This window comes from Crocodylus siamensis, chromosome 1 (genome assembly GCF_052110815.1).
Source record: "Crocodylus siamensis isolate JL-2025a chromosome 1, ASM5211081v1, whole genome shotgun sequence".
In the NCBI taxonomy this organism is placed as follows: domain Eukaryota; kingdom Metazoa; phylum Chordata; order Crocodylia; family Crocodylidae; genus Crocodylus; species Crocodylus siamensis.
The window spans coordinates 157486790-157511159 of record NC_143395.1 but is presented as its reverse complement, the minus strand read 5'-3'; the positions used below and the strand labels follow the sequence as shown (position 1 = coordinate 157511159).

Here is a 24370-nt window from a genome sequence, read left to right as displayed (position 1 = left end):
TTTTCTGGTGATGGATAACTTGACCTATACAATCTACTTTCTTTCATCAAGATATTCAGAGCTAGAAATACTACTGCTGGTCACAAATTATTGTCCTGTTCTGTTTAAAGACTCAGTTGCCATTCTTCTACTGCCCTTTTGCAATTGGGTTTTTCTTTCTGGTAGGGAGACAGGGAGTGGCTACACTTTTGAGAGCCAATCAGTGTTGTCAGACAACATTTCTCTGTCCTACTGGCTTAGATGTTTCCCTCCTAGTGAAAAAATATGCAAGATAGAGATAGTTTAAATATATAGCTTGAGCAGTAGCCACAAAACAAGCAACAGGTGATGAGGTACAGGGTGTATGTAGAGGTCCTATACTGGGAGTAAAGAAAGTCAGTTAGAGTGTGCTTTTCAGATTAACTAATTCTGGCTCACAGTCATTAAAGAAAGTACTGTTAAATATGTAATAGGATCGGATCTGTTTTTACATGATGGGGTTTTTTTCTATCCATCACAAAACACTTCACAGTGACTTCACCCAAGACCTAATGGACCATGAATTGTCCTCAGCGGCCATCCAGATGTGCAGTACAATCAAACTGCTTATAAGTGGAAGATGCAGGGATGTGCAAGGTGTGTTGGACAGAAAGAGCCAACCAGAAAACTGGCTTGTATGATGTATGAGATCTATCATATCATATCATATCATATCATATCTATACATATGATGTATGTATCTATCATAGACTGGCATAACACAAGAAGCCTTCTGTAAGTGAGGGTTCATCAACATTTTCACAAAAGAGATGGGATAAGAAAACTTTAGTTAAAATTTCATGACAAGAAATTAACAGGTGACAATAAAATATAAATGAGACATGCTCCTCAGAGCAGGGACATGATATTTGACTTGTTAAGCATCACTTGCAACCTGTATAAAATAAATGAATGATACTTATTAAACACTGTGCTTACATCTTGATAATGTTCTTGACATTGAAGTTTTCCAACGGAGCTGTATCTGGATCTTCCCCTCTCTCATCCTGGAGAACAATTTGTTGTAGTATTCTATCTAACAGCTGCCATTGCTGGAAATTTCCCCCATTCCGCTTATCTTCAGGGAGAGAAACCAAACACAAAACTGTTTTTATTCCCATGTGAAAGTGTTTGTAACTGGCTCATCCCCAGACATTGAGCCAATACCCCTACCTGTTTTGTACCCACCTTAACAAAATCAATGGAATTGTCAACATCTTACAACTGGTCAGTTACAGAACACTGCCTTTCACCTTATATAGTTGCTTACATAAACTGTGCAAATGCCTTTCAAACCAAAATAGTATGAAAAGTGCACACAGACACCTGCAGCTAATTTGCACATTCAGACAAGGCACAACCTTCTGCAGATCAAGGTAAGTGGATGCATACACTGCCCTATAGAAGTAGCTCCACAAGTCCAGGTCCTGACTTTGAGACTTGCTGGGGCTTGTCATTTGTTTTTGGTACCAAGATCCCACAGTGTTCAGGAATTTAGCAAATACTCACATTTGCCATCTGCATAGTGAATTATCTGCATTCAGTAAAACTTGATTGGCATAACATGCTATCCAAGTGTTACCAAAATATAAAAGGAGACTTACCCACTAGGTATCTATTAGAAGGGCAGGAACCCTTTAGGGCAGAACTACGTACTGTGTAGGCACAGCAGCGGGAAACGTGCTGTGCATTAGCCCATTAGATTTCAAATTTAACCCTTTCAAGCTATTTTTAGCAAGTACTTCAATAAATTTTTGCTGACAACATACCCATCACAATTTATCCCTCCTTCTATAGCACATTCTGGGGTCTCCCTGAACATCCAAAGTTCATGTGTTGCTTTGAACAATGCTCAAGAGCTCAGTATGTGACAGTGGATTGGGTCTGTGGGTGACTATTTAACATCCAACATTTGCCTCTTACTGCATTGTGTCCTTTTGGAAAGGCATGGCATAGAGTGATTATTCCTGAGGTTCCCTGCCCCGGTTCACTGCTCAAGGATGACTGAAACACTACAATCAATCTCTAGCAGTCCAACAGCTCCACATTCCTAAAAGGTGCTCATATAGTTGTGCAAGGGGTCCGCAGTAGGCCTTTTCTCTGGCCACCACCTTTTTGAAGCATCAACTATTATTGTATTTATGATTTAATCAAATAATTATTGATATCATCCCCCACTGAAAAGAAACTGCTAATGGTACTTTCCAGTTAGAGTTTGAGAGCCCTTTACTCATACGCTGCCATGAGCACAAAGGCCAAATGCACATGTGTTGTGGAATTTCCCATCAACAGTAAAGCTTTTATTTGATTTGTTTAATTCCTTGTTTCATTTTGTTAAAATTCAAAATGGCGCCTACTCTGGGGAGTTCCCAGACCCAGAGGACAAAAGTTCTTTCTTTATCCCCTAAGCCATCTAATTTAAAACTAAAAAAAGCTCTGTTTGTGACCAGCTGGAAGGCCCCCAGATAGTTAATTTTGTTTGCAAGGGCAAAGAGGTCAAGCCTCCACTTGATGTATTAAAACCTTGCAAAATCCACTGGATGGGATCAATGTTAAAAGCCAGCTCATTTCAACCACACGCACATCTGAATGAAAGCCACAGAGACAACTTGTCCTTTCTTTTCATGGTCTGTCATCTCTCACCTCTACCAAAGCTCCTGTTCACTTCCTCCCTTGCCCACTGCTCTGGGAAAGCAGTGATGTACTCACAAGGCATCTGCAAGCAATGCTGAAGGATTGATAACAAATAGGGGTAGGCATCTGTGTGCTTCAATCTCTTCTTGATCAGCTCAAACATCTGAGTGGCGCTTTTGGTATCAATATGGATCTGAAGTGAAGAAAGGCAGCAAAACAGCGGGTGAAAGAGAAAAGAAAAGTAGTGAAAGACTAAACTAAACCACAAGTTAAAAGTTTTTAATAGGTAGAGATGGAAAAAACCCAAAGAGTTGAGCAGCCTCTCACAATGCTCCAGAACATAGACTACAGTGGGAGTTGGGATCCAGGCAGGGAGATACGTGGGCATTTGACCTCAGCACTGCCAGACCTCACTCTAGTGACCATAAACAGAGCATCCTCAAAGGCTGATCACAGTGCACTGAAGAAATTCATGGCTTTAATCCAATTATTTCTTTCCGTTACTACATTGTGCGCCGTCACACTACCCAATGATTCCAAAAATACATGGGAATTTGAGAGAGGGGATATTAAGGTGAGAACCTTAATAAGGTTATCCTGGGGTTTCTGATTTTTTTTTAATATATCAATAATAATCAGAAATGGCCCGGAGCCACATCCAGAGCTGAATTCTGTTTGCATCCAGGATTCTGTTTTGGGCCCATCATTAATAAGAACATAGTCGTCCTCCATCTGCCCTGTTCTGTTCTTGAACTCCCAGCAAAATGCAAGGAAAGAAAAGCCCTTGTCCAAAACCTTTGGCAGGAGCAATGCCAGTGGTTAATGTTTTCATTGTTCACATGTCATGGTTCCTACCCCCTAAATGAAAAACAGTGATCACAAGAGCATCCAACACCCCTTCAGCCGCCAAGGCCACTCCTTGCTCACAGCATGGGAAAATCGTAGGCTTTTGCATTCGGCAACCAAAGTAGATATTCAGCTTCTGGCAACTCCAGCTCCCCTGTGGAAAACTTACCATATCAAACCGCTTGGCAAGTTCCAGGTCATCTTCATTTCTCACCATCTCAAAAAAATCTAAGTGCCTAAGAGAAAGAAAAACAAATCCAACCAATGTTCATGGCACAACTGTCACTTAGACTGAAAATGCAATCGGGGAGAAAAGGAACTGTTTTCTAACAAAGGACTTGCATAATGACTGGACTGATGAAGCAATAGCCCAGCCACCTGAGATACAGGATTGTCCTTGAAATATTTATTCAGGATATTTCATAGGGATTAATTGACTATCTGGGAAAAGTGGATGGGCGAAGATGCATCTGGTCTTTAATCTGCATTTAAATCCACAGACTGAAGTACTTGCTACTTCTATAGCCTAAAAATGGGGGGGAGAGGGAAGTCATGTGATAAGTGGTATCATAACTGATCTAATATCACTTGCTGCAGATGGATTTCTTAAAAATGTCCTTTGCCTGGCACGTTAGCCAGATTGCCAAAATAATCTGTTAATATCCTGTTCCATTTTTAACATGTACCAGAGAAAATGTCAAGGTTCCTAGGGTGTGTCTATAACCCATGGGTGGGTAAAATATAGCTCACAGGCTGGATCTGGACTGCCAAGGGATTCCATCCGGCCCACAGTGGGTCCCCTGGCCCTGGATTTATAACCATCAATGGAGCAGGGTGAATCTAAGGTCCTTAGATTCACCCTGCTCCACTGCTGCTTACAAAATACAGAAACTCCTCTGCCTTCCTACTGAAGTTTCCTGAGTTTTAGCAGGATACAGGCATACAGAAATGTCACTGTGCCAATGGGCCAAAAACTCATTTATGTAGAAGGGTGCAAATGCAGAGCAAGAGCACTGAATTCCCCTCTTTGACCAGCTTTAGAGCAGAGGAACAGAACATGATCTGGCCCAGTAGTGCTACTGCTTAAATATGTGTATAAAAAGAGAAACCTAGCAACATACTTCCATATGCCAAGTCAGGCTTTAAACAGATGTCACCAAAATGAAGCTGACCAGCTGTGCCAGGATGTGGTTCAGCAAATAGCAAAACCTGGGCAGGCATGCATGTGGTTTCAGTGGCCTGGTCCTGCACACCCAGGCCATTGGCCCAAAGTGGCTGGATTTCACAGGCAGCTCAGGGCTGTTTGCACTGAGAGGAGAGAGGGGAGGGGGGAACAGCACAGTTTCAAAGTTATTCTCTTTATGGAACTTATGTGGGATGCAAGAGAGAATTTGCTTCGCAGCCACCTGCTCTCATTATCACCCTCCTTCCAGACCTCCTGAGTTGTCCTGTACAGCTTCACTTTATTAAACGGATGAGTTTCCATGGGCTCCCCATTGTTGTGTAGAATTTAATAAGTCCTTCATGTGCCTTAGTCGAATTGCCCAGTTTTGTTATTCTAAATATTTAAATCCATTAGCTGTATCAGTGGTTGTGGCAAGCTATAGAATTGGCAGATAACTTAATTTCCGTCACTGCATCAGCATTTCAAAACAAGAACTCTGGCCCTGTGAACTAGATCTTGACTGAGTGAAGCTACTGAACTTTGGCCGTGTACTTCTCTTCTGTCAGCTGTTGTACTGTTGCCATTTGCTTTTTGAAATTAAAAAAGGCAAAAAATTAGAAGAATTTTTGGACTCTGCTCATTACCTCCACTTTACAAGGACATAATTCAGGAAATCCTCATACAGTCCACTTTCCGTTTCATACCAAAAAAAACCCTATGTTGCCTTGACGGCCAGTATACCAGTTTTGAGGATGGTGTACCCCTTTTTGTCAATTTTTGAGAAAAGGGTTGTCTTCAGATTTATATCAAACTCAGATGGAAAAAGTTCTAGAGCAGCTACTGGTGTTCCATACTTCAGGAATTATTCTCCAAAAAACATGCCTCACCTGTCTAATGTTGCATTTTCATGTCCTCTTAGCTTGTCAATAACAGGTTGAATTCCCAGCATTAGAAACTCATATCGTAGGTGTAGCCGGAATTCCAAGTTGTCCTTAAAAGAGGGAAAAGATGCATTAGACACCAAAAAACTAAATTAAGACACATACAATTAAAATTTGTTTCCCATTTTTAATATAGCCTGTCTTGCTTTTTTAAGTTCACAGGTCAGCTCACATTCCCTCTCTCTACTCAGAAGCTCTCTCAACAATATAGCTCCCTCTACCCATAAAAAAGTTCAAATTAGGTTCTCCGCCATATTAGGGTAACTATATACTTTGCTGTTTCCCTTCAAACGCTTCTCCTATAGCTATGAGCCATTCCACATATCTGTCTAGAAGGACAGCATTTCAGACACCTACCACTGTTCTACAAATTGCCCAACAGAGGACAGAGAAAAAGCAAAACAATTAGTAGTTATCCTATAAGCTAAAAGTAGGCCACTTCCAGCCATGGTCATCAATGAAAAGGAATTTAAAGGCTTCTTCCAAGTTCCTATGTATGTACATCATAAACCCACCATAAATTCTAGCACACTTGGTAGTCCCTGCTGTAAAAATAAGCTGCAGATAAAACACTCAGGTGCACTGGTAAAAAAAAGTTGACCAGGATTTTTTTTCCAATATGTTTTACTATCAGTGGCTGTCTTGAAGTGAGAACCGTTCACAAAACAGAATCACTGTTTCAGCCCTATTTTTTTTTTTAAGGAAAAAAAAAAGGTTTTAAACAGTCAAGATACCCCATTTTGATATACAAGTCAAATAATTATATTTACAACCATAAATCTGGGTGGGGAAGGGGGTTGAGTTGAAATGACTTTCCATTTTGAGAGTTTAATACATTCAGACTAAAACAAGATTTTAAAATCTTAAAAGGCCATAATCCAAACAAAATATTTCACAATTACTGAAACAAAATGTTTTTACCAATTTTTTTATTACTAATTTTTCTTGTTTTTTCCCCTGACTTTTTCTCCCAGCTTGGGATAGGAAAAATATTCCTCATCTTACAGCTTTTAACTAGAGAGAGAAACTGTTTCATAATCAGTTCTGCTGGCAGAGATGCCTGGATGCAAGAGAACTAAGTTAGCACAAGACAATGCAGATCAGGAGCGAGATGCACTGAGACACTTGTGTGGGGTAAGAGGGACAGAGTGGTAAGTTAAGGTTGGCAAGGTACAGGAGAACTGTCCAAATATGAAGGAGGGTAGAGATTGGGTTGATAGTTTCTGCTGCATCTGAAGGGCTTGTGGAATGATGTCAGGATTGATATAAAATAGAAGATGTTGAAGAGCATGCTTAGAAGGTCAAACTAACCCAAGGGGTTATACCACAATACAAGACAGTTCAATAGTACAGTAAGATTTGCACTTCAGTCTAACTGCCATTTCCAAGGTAAAATTATTCCACAGGACAAGTTCCATTTTAGCTGTAATATCCAGGACAGCGACTCACCTCACCAGCACCTGCATTCAGAACAGCATTGATAAAGGACATGATGGCTGTTTTTAGATTCACTTCATCCCGATATCGCCCCATGCTTCGGTCTAGCTCATTCAGCAACGTCTGAAACAAAGGTGAGGTATGAGAAGCTAATGAAATCTATGGCTTTCCAATGTACAGCTTTCAGAGCACATACTTATCTTCTGTGTGTATAAGTTATAGCCGTGTTGGTCTAAGGTTCATTACATCCAGGAAGAGCACACACCAACTGCAGATGCTTCCTCAACCTGACGAAGAGTTTTTATACCCAAAAGGTTGCAAAGAAGAATTTTTCCAACTATTTGAGTTGGACTAATAAAAGATAAGCAGATTTACCCAAAGAACCTTGTCTACTTCTCTTCTGTGCCCCTTGGGACAGTTATCTTGCCTTTCTGCATGAATTGCATTTTTAGTTACTCAGAAGAAAAAAAACCCCAACAAACAGCAGCTCTAAAATGCCCAACTGAGCCTAATGAACAATCCTTGTTTCACTATCCAGAGTGAAGCTAATATTGCCATTCCCTTCAAGTGCCTGCCATTATGATCCAATAGAGCATCAGTAAAAAATAATAATAATAATAATAATCTTTCCATAGCCCAGATATGGCAGTTAGCTTTATTCTCTGCATGTAAAATAATACATCTCAGCTTATTCATACCAATTTATCCTCTCTTCTTTTCTCACACCCCAGCATCAGAACCTGCCAGTACCACTGGGGACAGAAAATTCCAAAACAGAACCCGCCGTCTGGGGAAAAGATCCTGCTAAAATGCATTAGTGCTCCTATACTTTGGAATATGTCTTGTTTCTACTTGCTCCCTTGATAGCAATTAGTTCCCATAAGGCAGAATCATGCTCAATACTCAGTAAGTTTCTTTTAGGTATTTGTACTCAACAGGAAGATTGTCTGTGGTGCATTCAATTCCAAACTCTGTAGAACTTAAAATGTGAGCTGCAGTGCTGATGTGGAAATAGAGATAAACCAGGATTTCAGTACTGACATCCTCTCACTAACCAAGCTATGCAGGGGCATTTGGCACAGAAATCATGTCAAGCTATTCGTTTTTATATATTCCAGGTTCACCAGTGATATCCTCGAACACACGCTACAACTATTGTGAAGTACATTATTTATGTCACAAACTCATGCATTTTTGTGACATCAGAGATGCTCTTAGGATCATCAAGAGATGAGGGGGAAAGGATTGAAAAAAGTCATATATTTTGGTAGCACATGCCTTCTACAGCCTAAGTAAGATTAATTTCATTTGAATTTGTGCTCTAGAGTTCACCTTTAAAAAATATAGTCATGGAAGTGACTCCCTAAATTAGGCATTTGGGCATAAATTATGCATCCCTTCTCCCCAACTCCAGATCAGATCTACTTAGCTCTTAAGTTCAAAGAAAATTCCTCTCACCGGTATAACTGCTAGTTCTGTTTGGGACCTGACAATTAATCTGGGTGGCTTTTGCCTCTCACATCAGTATCTGCAATACAGTCTCTGCAATCAAAACTCAGCTAATATTTGTACTGCTGATGCACTAGGTAGAGCTGAAGCCTGCTCACCCTGCCAAAACTGTTTTGGCCCTGTAGGGAGAATAAAACTAAAACAACATGCAATTGTCAAAGTCAGCAGATATGACTAAAATCTATGGTGCGAAGATGCTGAGTACAGAAGTTCATTTTTACTTAGTCACACTTCTGACTCTGGCTCTGAAAGCTTTTCATTCATAGCTAAATCCCTCACCATGACTGCGATCAGTTTAATAAGTCTTTTCTGGCTTCCTGTAGAAAATGTACAGCACTGTGGAAGTATTATGCCATAGACTCCTGAAGGGATCTCACCATGGCTTCATATATGTCCTAAAAATTTTTTTATGCTTTATAATACACCTTTCTGGTCTGTCCTAGGATATCACTGGCAGCCCCCACTATAGCAGAGAATTGTGTTCTCCTTTATTCAGTTGCGATGCGTAGGGGTGCATGGGGGTGCACATGCACCCCCTGAGAGTGCTGGTGCATCCCCTGACAGCCAGTGTTTCCCACTTAGGCAACGAGTGGGGGAGCAGGTGGGAGTGCTGGTGCCCCCAATGAGAGCACTGGCTGGGGAGTCGGGGCACCAGGAAAAGTGCCGCTAGCACTTCTGGGTCGACGTGATCAGCTGCGGAGGACCCCCGCCCCAGTCACTGACTAGCTATTGGGATAGCAAGTGCACCCCTGACTCAGGAGGCACCAGTTGCCCATGCCTCTATTTTACTACAAGCTGGAGTCTCCAAACTCTTTCCAATGCCTACATCTGCTCTACTGCAAAATGGCCATTTTGTAGTAAGTCTGAGCTTTGTCTTCTGTACCAATTGAACACGCCACTGCTCCAGACTTATGATTCTCCACAAAATTCAAACAAGTTTTCCCATTGTCGCATATACCCATTCTTGCCCCATCTTTGCCATAAGTGGTGGTATTTGAAGACTTAATCCCAATGAAACCAAACTAACTGATAGGGCAAGTGAGCAGAGAAGAAACAGCAGAAAGAGATTCTATTAATTCAGATCTTGTGTAGCTTTTAAACTGATGTGGGCAGAGTTTCTCCACTCATTAAAACAGAAGCACCAGAATGAAAGGCTTTTTAGTTTTACACAAACCTGACCTCTGAGTCAGAATTTCATTTGTCCAAAACAAATAGCCATCAGTTATCTGGAAAAAAATAATCCTTTAAAAGACTGAGAGAGAATGTCTTCCAGTCATTTTACACTGATTTTGTGAGAATATGCATGAATGACTGAATGCTAGGATTTACAGCCTGTCATTCCAGACCCACCAACCACTCATCTCAAAAGGATGTCAAGTTGTCAACTACTGTGTCCAATTCCTGTGAAAAACCAGGGAATACGAAGCAGAGCTAAGCATCCTGGGAACATACATGGTAAGTTATGCAGAAGTGCATCCTCACACAATCACTTTGATCTAGAAAGGAAACCTGTAATGTCACGCACCCCCTTAAAGGTTATAGTCTACGCCCATATGCTGTGGCAGAACTCCAACATCACTAACCCTACTCGAGTGGCTGATGCTGATGTCTTTGCTTGAACATTTCCTGTGAAGCAGAGTTCACCACACCTCTTGGCAAGCCTGCTCTCTGGCCTAATTGATCATAGGGTTATAAAGGTTCTTCCTTCTATTTAAGCAAACCTTTCCTCCCTTAATCTCTTTATTCCTCATCACTGACATCCAGGTTTCATTTAGCGACCAGCAAATCTCAAAAGAGTTTGGATGAACCCTGATCCTGAGGGGAGGAAGCAAATCAAATGGGAAAATAGGGTTTTAATGTCCTTCATTTTAGCTGCTTAACTGTAATCCCAGAACGCTCAAGTCTGTTTCTGCAAAGCCTGCTCTTCACTGGTGATATTTAATACAAACCAAGCAATAGGTTTCAGAAAGGCATGCCAGCAGAAAAGGCAGAGCTTAGAAAAGGCAGCGCTTAGAAATGAGGCTAAGGTGCCTATCATTCCTTTACCTTGAGTCTCAAGGGGTGCCTATACATATGCAGTGAGGCTGCTCTGACATGCTGTAATTACAGTGTGTCAGAGCAAAGTCAATTAATTGTGTTTGCTGGAGCACGGTAATGACCACACTCCAGCATGACACGTTCAATGAGCTTTAGTTAAAAGTGCCTCCAGCTGCCATTTTTCACCGCAGGGACACTTATACACATGACACTCTAGGCGCTTAAATTAGAGCAGCTCTCAGAGCCATGCTAATTAAAGCACCCCTTCCCCCCTCCCGGAGCACGTGTATAAATGCCCAAGATTCCTAATAGCCCTGACCATGAAAGCCAGTTACTGACTATGTCCATGTCATCCTCAATAATGTTCTTAGGTAGTTAGGGAAAATACTTCTTATCAGCCAATGGGTCACACTGTGAAGAACCATGGCAGCAAGAAAGCTAATTATCCCCCAGCTGGTCCAGATTCTCTGAGTGGACCTGGCTGCCATAGCCTAACTACCCTAACTACCCCAGTTGTCTGCATGGGCATGGCTGCCTGCTTATAAGTAGCAGCTTTTTCAGTGCCCAGCAGGCTACTCACCAGAAGAGAACCATGAAGAACAAATAAGCCATGAAAATTGAAGTCCTCTCTAACTAGTTCTCACTAACTAGGTCTCAGAGCTCAGAAGTGAAGCATATTAGTGATGTGGCAAGTCATGGTTTGCACATCTGTGACTTTCTTCTGTTCCTACTTAGAGCTATTGATCCAACACCTCTCACTTGCACAAAATCCCATTCCAAAAAATCAGAATAAAACCAAATGTGTCTGTTGGTGTCTTGGGTCTGCTTTAAGTTACTTTTTACCTTTACAAGACACCCCAATACAATTAAGCTCAGAGGCCTTGTTTCAGGGAAGCCCCATCTTCCCTTTCAGTGACCAAACAGTTTCCAATTCCAGGACTGAAAGTCTGAAATCCACTTCCTCTTTGGTTTACATGCTGACTGCTTAGATAGGCTTTTATCTCATTGCTTTCACCACAAGCTGCTTCTAAAGAAAGATAGAGCAGGGCCTTTAGAGGGGTTCCAGACATTTCCCACCCCCCCAAGAGGCCAATCCACAATTTCTTCTTCAGCCATAAAGAACATTGAAGCCAGAGGAATTTCTTTCTGCTCTACACTCTCAGAATATACTTCTCCCATTCCCCCTGCGTGGTTTGCTTTTGATTAATTTTCACTACTCAAAAAGAATTTTAATAACTTCATTCTGTTGATGCCAGACCTCCATTTGTGGGAGTCCTGAGGTGGTTTTACAGGCTGAGAGATAATTTCCAAGGGGGTGGAGATTAGGTGTGGCTGATTAAAATTGGCCTAAAGCTGCAAGCGCTAAACTCTTTAGTGGCATCCGCACACCAAGAGCTGCTAGCTATTGCTTCAGTGACAGGAGGTATGTACCACCAAAGCTGTCCTTAAAAACTAAAGGGTCTCTGAACTATTTACAAAATCTGGTTATAAAGGTGCAGATCAAAGAACAGTGTGAACAGCTGCTTAGAAAGGATGTGGTCACTGGATTTAATTACACAGAATCATAGAGAAATAGGGCTGGAAGGGCTTTGAAAGGTCATTTGTCCAATACCATGCCTAAAGCAGGATCATCCTTATCCAAATCATCCCATACAAAGCCATCGTCTAACCTCTTAGCAAAACTACACAGTTAACCCTGACCCAACACAAGACATAACACCCTAATGTGCTACAAGTAAAGCAAGGGGAACACACCAGGCAATGTCCCTGCTGCTGCAGAGATTGTTAAAATATGCTGAAGAGATCACAGGTACAGGTTCCCTACTACAGGGGAAGGTGAAAAACTACACAATTCATATAAATCTGACCATGGGGTAAAACTCCTTTTCTGATCCCAAATATGGTGACTGGCCCAACTCTGAGCAGAGAGGCAAAACCTTCTAGCCAGGTACCTCCAGACTTAAGTCCCAGCAGGAGCATGGTAGAATCTGCTTTATTGTACCCTCTTTTCAGCTGTATACTGTAAAACCTGGCTTGTCCAATGCCTCTTGGACTCAGCCACATGCATTTAGTGAAAGCTCCACATGAACCTGCGCTGTAGGTATCTGATGATCCTTCTGGGGCTGGCCAGAAAAGATCTACAAGCCCACACTGAACTTAGCCCAGAGGTGGGCAGCAATAGAGTTTCACCCCTGAGAAGGGACAGAAGAAGTTTTACAATATGTACATTCTTAATAGGAAACTTCACAATAGGGATTCACTTTCCTTCCTTGTCTTTTAGTGCATAAGCCCACATTTGCATCATTAGAACTCGAGATGCCACCAATGACCAACTGAGCAGAAGTCAGGAAAGGAAAGGGGTTTTTCAGCATCTATCATTCTTCAAAATGAAGAGAACTGTTTGTTTTCAACCTGACAGAGAGTGCTGGGGTGGGGGGAGGAATCACATTCCAACTTCTGAATGCAGATTTTAGAAAAAGAAACAAATTAGGAATATCCCCTGATGCCAATCACTTTTTTTTTTTAAATGAAGCAAACATTTATCATTCATTTTTTTCTAAGCAAAAACATCTGAAAAAGGCAACTACTGGTGCATTCCTTGCATTCACAAGTGAGACAGTAAGTAAGCTCCCCTGGGCTCACAAGAGCTTCTGCAAATCATTAGATGCAACTTCACAATGGCCCAGCTATATTAGAAGATCTATGTTATAATACACTGGCCCAGCACTGACACCTCATCCTGGTTATTTACTCAATTATAGACCCCAAAAAGATGCATATAAGGAGGCACTTGAGTCAGTTTGGCAACCCTACACCATATGGGTTTATTCAACAGAGCAACCTGGTCAGGCTGGGACAAGAAATTAAAAGCTAAGTGACAGAGTGTTGCCAGAGGTGAGAATTGCCAGCCTTCTCTGCCAGACATGTGAAGCCACCCCAAACTGCCTCCAATCTAAACAGCAGTAAGCTTCAGAAGGGATTCCTTGGGTTAGGTTAATTCCCAGAAAACTAGTAAGACTGAAGCCTGCTTCTCTTTTTCTTTCATACACTCAGACTACAACCCAGAAAATAAATTATTTTTGCATTTGGCTTCTATTCCCTACCCCCATCCTCTGTACCAGTAATTCCTAACCTATTCATGGTATTTCAGTCTTTTGTGATTGGAACCTTGGCCTCCTCACCTTCCTACTCTAACATTATATCATTATTAATATTTGTATTGCAATGACCTCGAGAGCCCCACACTGAGATCAGGGTGCTGTAGTGCTAAAGTCTGCACAAACACATGGTGGGGGATAGCCCGCACAAAGAACTTTCAGTGCAAATAATGAAAATAAAATAGAGGCACATGGAGGCTGTGGGAACTGTAGGTCACCGACAGAGCAAGGAAATAGTGTAGGTCTCCTATTCTCTAGTACATGTGCTCTGAGCATTAAACAATTTTTCAGCTTTCAGCCTCTGTACCAGGTCCCACCTAGATGAAAACCAGGAACTACTGCTGTTGACTAGTGACTTTTTCCCATTCAGCTGTGGATGCTGTAAACTTTTGTGGAGCTAGATCTTTACATATAATCAAGTTTGGTGCAGCCCAAGATGCTCTGAAGCCTAGAACAAGCACAACTAAATGGGAGCAATAGACAATCACAAAATAAGCAAGGTTTTTGGTTCCAATATGCATGAACACCCTAATTTATGAAGGTAAAACCCAATGGGAATTTCAGACATGTAAGGAGTACAGGGCTTGCTGCGATCACGATTACAGCTGATCACTCAGAATGTAAACCACTTGCCTACCTAGCCGGAGCATCTGAGACTACCAGAATTGTCCCTCTAAACTTACAACAAGAGATCTTTGTGCTAACAGTGTGGCAATGATTAGTATATGCTGATTTATTAACAGCTTTCAAAGCAGATAATTTAGCCCATACTTTTTATATTTATGATAGAAATCACTTAAAATTTTTTTACAGAAGCTGCGGAGTAGAGCTTTGTGGCATCAATACCTAGACAGAGTAGTGATGGATACCCTTTGAATGAAATCAACTAGATTTCATTCAAAGGGTATCTAGATTTCAATATCCAACTAGAGTACAAAGTCATTGAAAGCCTTTAAGTAATACAGCACTATTGACTTTTAAGGTGAAACTTAGTAACTTTAAATAAGTTTCTAAGGTGGAAAATGAATACATTCTGAATATGTGCCATTAAAAAAATCTATTCATGGAACTGACACTTCCTAAAGTCCAATCCTGTGGAAAAAGAACTTCTACAATATGATAATACACACACGCACTGGGCCCATCTTCATGTGATGCTATCGTGACATAGCAACACGCTATGGCAACATAGCGTCGGCAGTCACAAACTGTGACGCCACCGTGAAGTTGCCGTAGCAATGCACTCCCTCGTTATAATACATTGCTATGGCAACATTGCAACTAAAAAGAACCATGTGTGGTGCACATGGCATGGTACGGGCTGTTACTGCACCATCACTCAATGCTTCCTTCTGGAAGTACTGAATGACGGCACAGTAACAAAGGCACCATAGGGACATGTGTAGATGTGCCCTTGATGCATCAATCCAAAAGATGCACTACATTTGGTATTGTTGAAAGTGCATCCTGCCTGTACCTGGAATCTTGTCCTCTCTGCAGCATAGACCTGGTAATGAAGCATGGCCTGCAGGACTTTCTTGTGGCCGTCTGGTACCAGGCAGACTGCTCCTAGGATCTCCAACACAGCAATCTTGGTCTTGATGTTCTCAGTCCGTAAGCTCTGGGAAATTATGTTAATGCTTTCTGGATGAGCTAGGACATGTGCCCGTCCCTGGGAGTTGTTCATCAATGCCTTGATACACCCTATAACAGATGTATGTATGCGGCTCTCTGAGGTCTCATAGTCCATGCTCTTCAGAAAGTTCAACAAACAGCTCAGGCCATCCAGCTCAATAAACCTGGTCACAAATCTGAAAAGGAAGAGAAGAAAATAGACTGAAGGCAAATTATACAGCAGACATCAAGTAAATGGAGCAAGGAACTGTAAGAACAGACGGGTTTCTTGCCTAAAGAACTCTGGACAATCCCTGGGTTTTTCACACAGAATTGCACTCTGCCTGTTTATAATCCCATTATTTCTCCAGGCCTACGTACTTGGGTAATGCAGCTGTATGCCAACAAACAGCTATCTTGTTCCATTGCAATATTTGGTTCATTTTCAGTGGTTGGTGAAAAGATTCTTATATGCTAACATAAAACATTTTTAATTGATAGACAGACACTTACATATATCTATGATTATACTGGACCTTAGTATGGATTCAAATTAATCTGAAGACTATTGTCAGCTTTAGGTCCCAGCAACTCATATGATTCTGTATCCGGGATTCCTACACAAATGCACCCAGCTCCACTTTACAGCTATGTCAGATGAACTCCAGAAGGATGGTGATACACACAGGAGGGAGGTATGCAGCTCTGGTACTAACATCACTCTTGTACCAATACGTACATTACATAAACTAGGGGTGGAGCAGACTCATTGGTAGCCTTAGATACCACATAAGTATAGTATAAGAAAGCAAACAGATGCTTATAAGAATAGTGAAGCTGCAGAGGGAATGGAAAGGACTAAAGCCAGGTTGGAACTCATTTAAGAGTAACTTTTCAAATCACTGGAGCTCTGAGTGAAATTTTCATAATGAGAATATATACAATTTGACTTAGTTCAGGTAAAGATTATACTCCAATCTGTGGCTGGAAACCATAAAGGAAAAAAAAATCCACAGAGGCTCTATGGTTGTATTTACAACCAAGAAAAACCAAGAAAATGGCCAATTTATCCATGAAATCAATTCACTGAAGTCTGTTAAAGTCAGTGTAGTTAAACTAAAAAAGAATTCAGTCCATTGGTTATAGCTACTTTTCATTTTGAGTTTCCAGCAGATTTAAGATTCTCAAGTCCCATGCAAAGCAAGATGACCATGACCTCATCCAGTTCTCTAAACCATTTATGTACTCCCCTACCACTCTGAAGTCTATCTGATATTACTTTTAGCGATAGTGGAGCCAATAGAGTTGGGTGCATGTGTGTGTCTATGCCTGCGAGAGCCTCACTCCTAGATATGAAGCACCAAGAGTTGTATTGACCTAAACCTGCCAATGGTTTTTAGGCTAGCTTGAATACATAGCTCCCATACTATAGTCACATGTGCACTACGAACACAATGAAGTAAGGGTGAAAACCCAAGTGAATATAAAAATCGACAAACTGTTTGACCCTGTGATATATGGAAAGCACAAAAGTCTTCACACCTTTAATCCTAAGATTTCACCTAGCACTGAGTAAGGTGGTCTCTCTTACTATCTATACTAAACATTTCTAGTGTGCTATCTTCTCATAAACGTCTTGACTCTGTTCACTGATATTACTGCTACAGTGTATTTCCCCCCTGTATGTGTACAACCCGTGTTAGGTTTGATATTTCTTCTCGGATTACAAATGGGAGGAGTAACAGTTAAGTAAAATGGCCAGTGATAGGTGCATTGCCTGCTAAATCAATACCCTGCCTAATGCAAAAAAAAGTCCAGAGTCAGCCCAGATTCAGTGCAACAGCTGGCTTTACTGGATCTAGAACAACACCCTGTGTTGTACTTAATTATATGTTGCTGCCAGAGGTGAAAATTGCCAGCATTTTCTGCCAGAGATGTGAAGCCACCCCAAACTGCCCATCAAGAACTATGAGTACCAACCCAAGAAGCTCTCAATGTCTCTTCTCTACATATGAGAACACACTTAAGTTTTATTTACATATCTATTTCACAACATCTATTGGTTACAGATATTCCAGTTCTGCAGTTGATATGTCATACAATCAATCATATGAGGAATTGCAGTGCCTACCTGAAAGGTGAGCCAAATAAACTGTGGATTGCCAAAATTCAGGCTTAATTGGGCTAACATTTTCAACAAGAGCACAGACAAAACCCAGTATCCATTATTTCCAGTGGAGCTTTGTTTTGAAGTCTAGGCTTTGTTTAAACCTGAACTTCAAAGCAAATATCAGGATGGAAGGGAGGGATAAATGCATATACATCAAAAAATGAACACAACAGAGTTTTTGCAAGCCCAGCTCAGCAGGACTGGCCAATTTTACACATGCCTGATCATCTTGTTTGGGGTAAACCATTCTAACACTCTACCCTAAAAGTCAAAGAAGCAAATGCTCCTCCCCTTTGGGACTAGAGAAAGAGAGATCACATTTAGTGCACTGGCAATTTAGTAAAACAGAAACACAGGACTGGAAGAGGACTCCCAAGGTATTGAGTCCACCCCTTTGCATTTTGGGGCAACTGTTTACTAAAAAATCATCCACTCCAAAACCTCATATAAGATAGCTACAATAACACCTTGCAGCAGGTGTAAAAAAAACAAGTTGAGGAGGACGCTGCCATTGCCCTGCCATTGCAATGACATGGAAGTAATTGATTAGTGTATGACCAGGATTCTAAGAAAAGTGCTACACCACAGGGGAAAGCAAAAACATCGCCAGTCCATAGGAATCTGACCAAGGGAAAATTTGTTCCTGACTGCAAATATATAACATGCTTTGCAATTTTAACTGGCTATAAGGGAACTTAAAAGCAGCTCAGTTTCTGCGACCAATTGGTGGTTAGCATGTCTGCTGAAACTGTAATTAATGAAGTCCTAGTCAGCTCTGAGGTTTTATGCCTGCTGGGGAAACATGGTCATAGGGAAAGACTATTAGCCAACTTAATTAGCCCAGGCTATCAACCATCAACAGGATGTCAATGGTTTTAAGATGCTTCTCCAGCTATAACCTGGAAGAGCCTAAAATCTACTCCAGCACAACTCTGAATGGGCTGGCACTAGTCTCTTTACATACCATAAACTCTTGAGTCCTGTCATATGTTCTCTGAATACAGGTATGCACAATGACTTTCTACAGACTCCTTAGTGAAAACAAGGCCTTCCTTAACTAAAGCAACAACCAGTGTTAAAAACTTTGTCATTTGTACAGCTGCAGGCTTAAGGGATGGGTTAAAAACTGGTGCTGGCTTGTAGTTCAAAAAAACAAGCCTTAAAGACAGGTGGAGCATTCCCTCCTGCTACTAGTCATTATGACCTCCACAATGCTGAAGACCAGGTGAAATGGCATTTGAGAAAGACATGTCATGTTCTCCTGGGTTAGTACAATACCCAAATAAATCTTTTCCAGATCAACATTGTTAGGACTCCTTGGGTGAGGTCACTCCAACAGGAGGGCAGGTACAGGAAAAAGCTGTGTGTCATAGGCCTTGATTAATAACCCAATTTTAAATAATGTTGGGATTTTCCTGTACCCTGTCTGGTTCAAGAAAGCAAAATGTTAAACTCTGTTACTCAATAGGAAGCACATCTGAGTACCTCCCTGTCGCAGCTGACATTAGAAGAAGAAATAAAGTAAAGATTTTCATCTTCCTTTTCCAAAACAGTCAGTTGCCTGTCCTCAGAAAGTTAAAAGTCTTACGTAAGAAAGATAAATAGAAAAACTGGGAAGTCCTGCTCTTCAGCTATCATTCTCCCTGTCTATTGTCTGGCACTCCTGTATGCATATGAGAGAGAGAGAGGGGTAGAAGATTCAACTCAGTTGAGTTCCACTCTTACCACCATGTTCATTTGACTCTTTTCTGTATCTTGGGTATGTGTATATAGCACCAAACAGAGTTGTTCAGAGATAGGTAAACTAGTTCCTAGTTTGGATACTGAGAGTAACACAGTTGCATTAGCATGGTGCTGTGCCTGGGCTGAGAAGCAGGGTGTACTAGTGTAGGCAGATGCAATTATACTACTTCTAGGACCCAAACACCTGGGTACAACATTTCTTGGACCATGTATGTAGATATGCTGTACGTTTGTATAGACCTGTGGGCACACATACACGATTATGCATGTCTAAGATGGGGAATGCAGGGATGACCACCAGTTTATCTGTGTCATTTATGCCCATGTCAGAACATCATCCCATATGCTCTGTATGTTACACGTTAAGGCCTTGCTCTGTTCTAGGATTTAAAGGTGTGAAGTCAGCACATGTTTGCCAAAATGATCTAACACATTTTAGAGTCTAGCATAAACAAGCCAGCATTTACTTTAATAGGTGCCAAATAGGTCACATTAAAAGCCTAAGTTGGTCCTTGGCTTTAACTAAACCAATTTAGCTTTTTGGCTGCAGAGTTTCAGAGCATGGTAGTTAGAATGTGTTGGCTAACAAGCCCTAACAGCACCCCTTTTATCCCAAAACAGATCAGGCTGAGGAGAGCAGTGATTTTTTTCCCCCATTGCTGTGTCTTATGTGCTCCTTTCTCCTTGTACATATTCTGCTACAGCCTCTCTGTGAGATATGACAGCTTGGGAAAGGCGGAAAGAACATACACTGGGGGTGTGGGGAGGGCAGGATGTTCCCACCCTGCTGACAGTCAAGCCAACATTTCCCAGGCTAACTGCAGCACTGGCCTTTGGATCAGGAGACATGCACAGCCTTGACATGCATTGGACTCCTGCCCTGCCTAAAAACCTTAGCTGAATGAGCTGCACTTGCTGGATACATTGGTGATCAGCTACAACACACAGGAGTGTAACCAGCTAAGCCCAACCAAAATAAAGCAAGCTCAGCCTCCTTTCATTTTAAATCTAGTAAAACAGAGATGGAGAAGGGCAGAAGGGTGAAGTTATTTATTGCTTATGGTGGAACCAGTTCAGACCTCTTTTTCTCCTTGGCTTTCAAACTCGATCCAAAAATCTTAGTAGGATCCAAAAAGTTGCCTTTATTTCTACAGACCCTTTTTTTTTTAATTTATTTATTTTACTGTCACAGTGATGCTGCACTTCCATATTTGAGGGTTGCAATATCAGATGAAAAACTGCTTGTTCGCTGCTTCTGGTCCAAGAATTTGTAATTACAACTGTTTACAGTAACCACCTTGTAACAGGGTGGTCTGGCCCTTTAAGGGAGGCAGACAGCCCTGGGGTAGGAGCCCAGCTGCGGGTGATTAGCTAGCAGTTTCAAGGCCCAAGGGGAGAAACAGGAGGCAGCTGAAGCTGGAGAAGGAGCAGTTGTGGCCAGGAAGCCCCAGAGGAGAAGTTTACTAGAGCTAGAAGGCCCTCTTCTGTCCTCTAAAGAAAAGCTAAAGGATTTTACTTTGTCATCTGTTTGGCTCTTTGGGCAAGAGGCCTTGTTTGTATTATGGACTATTATCTGGACTGGCTAAGGACTCCTAAAGGGATAAAGCCTATCTGCATAGGAGCAGGCACCCCACCCACTAACAAAACCCTTAAAGGATTTGAGAACTGTGCCCTCGCTCTCAAGTATATAGTCTGCATGTGTATGTGGACACTGTAAAAACATACATTATCATTCCATCAGAGAGAGATAATATAATGTGTTTATGTACAACAGCAGCACACATATATATATAATATGTTAGGGCTGCTCCTGAGTGCTAGGACATGTGTTTATTATAGTAGGGCTGCTCCTAAGGACTGGGAATGATTCACTATGTTCTTTTAAGTGAATCTCCAAAGCGCTCTCATCAAAAAGTGTTGTGCTTTATGATCATTAATCAATTAGGCCTCACATAGTTCCCTGAGATATAGTTTGTAAGAACTGCACATTTTATAGGTAGACTCTGCTCTACAGCAGAATACAACAAAGATCTAAAGGTCCATATTCTTCTTTTCTGTGACTCCTGTGGAAGACACAGGTATTCGGCTCTGATTGAAGTGCATCCTTCAGTCCATCCAAGGTTAGCTTTTAACGCTCCATTTTGATCAGGGACTTGATAAGCAGAAGTGACATAGAAAATGAGGTTTCCTGCCCAAATTCAAGAAAAAAGACTAGTATTTTGAAGACTGATGTACAGAGCTGCTCACAAAAGGGATTTGCTGTAGCCACAGGCCCCTTCACAGCATCCTTTCCATCAAAGAAGGAATTGGCTTGCTGATCAGGCACTGGCACACAGCCCATTTGGCAGCTAACGAATTGAGTCACTGGAAATTAGTTGAGACATGGGACTTAACTCAGAATTTTGTTTGGCTTCAGTATTAAAAAAAAAAGAGAGGTCCTAAGCCATTGCCAGCGATTTGAGAGAGAACACTGTATGTGACAGTTCATGGATGCTAGTGCTGACACTCGTTAGGGTTGTTATTATAAACAGATGAAACTTAGGTCTGTTGTCAGAAGGACCCAGCTAAAGCAGCACAAGGGTGGCTCAGAAAGCCCTAATAAAAATCCAATTTTTGGCCCAAGGCATTTCCTGTCTCCCACTCACCTTGACCTCAGAGTGCAGGGCTGTCTTATCGGAAAGCCTAGAGTGAAAGAGTTAATGCTGGTAGGGACTATGCACTGGGGAGCTAGTCATTCAAAGCTATGGGGTGCTTTGCTCCAACTATTGCTGCCACAGATGTGTTCAATAACATGGTGGAGTCCATCATCTCCACAAGGTAAACAGCTAAACAGGTCTGCATCAAGGCACAGTTGTTATTACATCCCACCACAGCAGTATTGACCTGTAGGCTGAAATATCAGGAACTGCCCTCTAAGAATGGGGAAGCTGGGACAAGCACTAAATCTCTTGTTTTCCCTTGTGCCATTATGCATGTGGCATAATATGCTTTGCCCATAGGCTAGAGACAGACAGGATTAGACAGGCAAGATTATATTGTCACTTCAAGTCAAGCTTCCTTGCATGCCAACTTCATATTGTAAATCATCGTACCAGTTTCCACTACTCTGCCCTGAAGCTTGCCAAGGAGGAGGGGCTGCAGACCACAGTTCAGCACCTCCTGTGGAGCACACAATGAGAACTGCCACAAAGACTTCTGAGTTACATTAGCGAAGATCTAATGGCAAGTGGTTGAAAAGGAGGTCATGGCTTGACCCAAGTTTGAGAACAACAGTTCATCAAGTCAATTTCTTCATCTTAAACCTCTATGCTTACCCAACACCTGTGCATGGACTCATGCAGCCCATGGAAAGCAAAAAAGCCAAAACAATGGCTAAATGTATTTTCTTGCTCTTGAAGAAAGAAAATGCTGTTATTTTGTGAATGTAGAGACACTTGTGCAACATAAGCAATTTTTTTCTGGGTGACATCCCGCCCTTTCTAACTGGACATTTTCCCTCCTGTAAAACTGGGAGCCGACAGCACTAATGGGACTTGCATAAAGCCAAGCAGAGAACAGAAGGTTCCTTCTGCTGAGATTAATGTGCTTCTTACTCCTTGGATGTTTCTTGAAGGAAAAAACATGGCATGAGCTGCTTTCTAGAGCTGCTTTCAACACAGGAGATTTGAGAGCCTGAGGAGACAGGGAAGACATACATGCCGAACAGAATAGACTCCCCCCCTCCTTCTCTTAGAGGGTCACATTTTCAGAAGCTGTAGGTGGAATATCATTTATCAGGACAGAGGACAAAAGAAAAGCTAATACAGGGAAAGACTTGACTCCTGTTAAAGTTCAAACAACCTAGCCTATGCTAAATTAACATTCAAGCAGTCCATTAAGGACTGCCTGAAGTCCTATGGGAGCTAATACCTGATGCTTCTGAGGAAGAGGCCCACACAAACACACACACCACGCATCCAGCTATGCAATTTTGCACATAAAGAGAAAAGGCTACCTTTGTCCAAATCCCCATTCCCAACTGGTTTCATCCCATTATGTGGAACCCTCTGAGCCAATATTAGTCCTGGTGTAACTCTACTAATCTTGTTCTTTTACTGAGTCCATATATTTCTATGTCGTTCATCCCCAGAAGAAACAATACACAACGAACAGAAGTGTGAGCATCTCAGTCACTGGGCTTAGCAGGAATTCTCAGAAAGAAGCATCTTCTTCCCTGTTTCACTCTATGAGTTCCCAGCCAGCTTGAAATCACTTAGAATTTATGGCTTCAACACTTTTCATGAAACTGCTTTCTTTTAAAAATAAAAAAATGAAGTTATTGACTGATGATCTCTTAACTTCAGTTATGGACTGAAAAATCTCTTAACTTCTACATGGTTTTGAGGTAAACACATTTACTGTATTTATTTGATTCCAAGATGAGGTTTTTCTTCCCTTTTCAGCATGGGGGGAAAAGTTCCTGGTCTTGGATTTGAGCATAAGTGAGGAGGGGGCAGCAGTTGAAGCTCCGGCTCTAACTCCAACCCCAAAGCTAGTCTTGGAGCCCAAGCTGCAGCACCTTCCCTCCCTCCCACCTTCTCCCTGCAGCCTCTGCTTCTAACCTTTGCTCTCTGCTGCCCCATCCTGCCTCCACTCCCCCTCCTCTTCAGCTACTACTTACCTCCCTGTCACAGCTCCAGCTCTGACTGGGGCCCCACTCCACCCTGAAGCAGAGTAGAGAGCATGTGCCATCACCTCCAGTCCCAGGCTAGCTATGCAGCAATGGTGCCAGCTCTGGTCCCAGCTCCAGGGCCAAAGCTGCTACAACACAACAGCTGCTATGTGGCTGTGCTGGAGCTTGAGGCAGCACATGCTCCATGCTCCCTGCCCCAGGCCAGAGAGGAGCCCCAGCCAGAGCTGCAACAGGGAGGTAAGTAGTGATGGCAGCAACCACACGGGGAGAAGGGGGGCATAGAGGAGGGTCCAGCTGCAACAAGGACCAAGCATGGGAGCAGGGGCAGGAAACAGGTATGGGGAGCAGGAAGGAGGAGAGGCAAAGCAGAGGTGGGGGGAGAGGGCATGTGCCAGTGGGGTCTAGTGGATGGGATGGCAGGTAGCA

The 24370-nt window shown here is 42.0% G+C and overlaps 1 protein-coding gene across 8 annotated transcripts in view; it reads right to left on the bottom strand.

The window, feature by feature from the left end:
- DAAM2 (dishevelled associated activator of morphogenesis 2) overlaps positions 1 to 24370 on the bottom strand; it is a 276747-nt gene that overhangs the window by 70281 nt on the left and 182096 nt on the right. For 6 of the 8 annotated variants that reach the window (XM_090046767.1, XM_090046773.1, XM_090046805.1 and 3 more), the window contains 6 exons: positions 15223 to 15556; positions 7054 to 7164; positions 5551 to 5654; positions 3668 to 3734; positions 2662 to 2845; positions 958 to 1096 (listed from right to left, as the gene is read on the bottom strand). In XM_090046767.1, coding sequence (XP_089902893.1) covers positions 958 to 1096; positions 2662 to 2845; positions 3668 to 3734; positions 5551 to 5654; positions 7054 to 7164; positions 15223 to 15556 — 939 coding nt within the window. The remainder of the gene's footprint in view (positions 1 to 957; positions 1097 to 2661; positions 2846 to 3667; positions 3735 to 5550; positions 5655 to 7053; positions 7165 to 15222; positions 15557 to 24370) is intronic. The other 2 variants (XM_090046815.1, XM_090046820.1) reach the window with 1 other exon arrangement.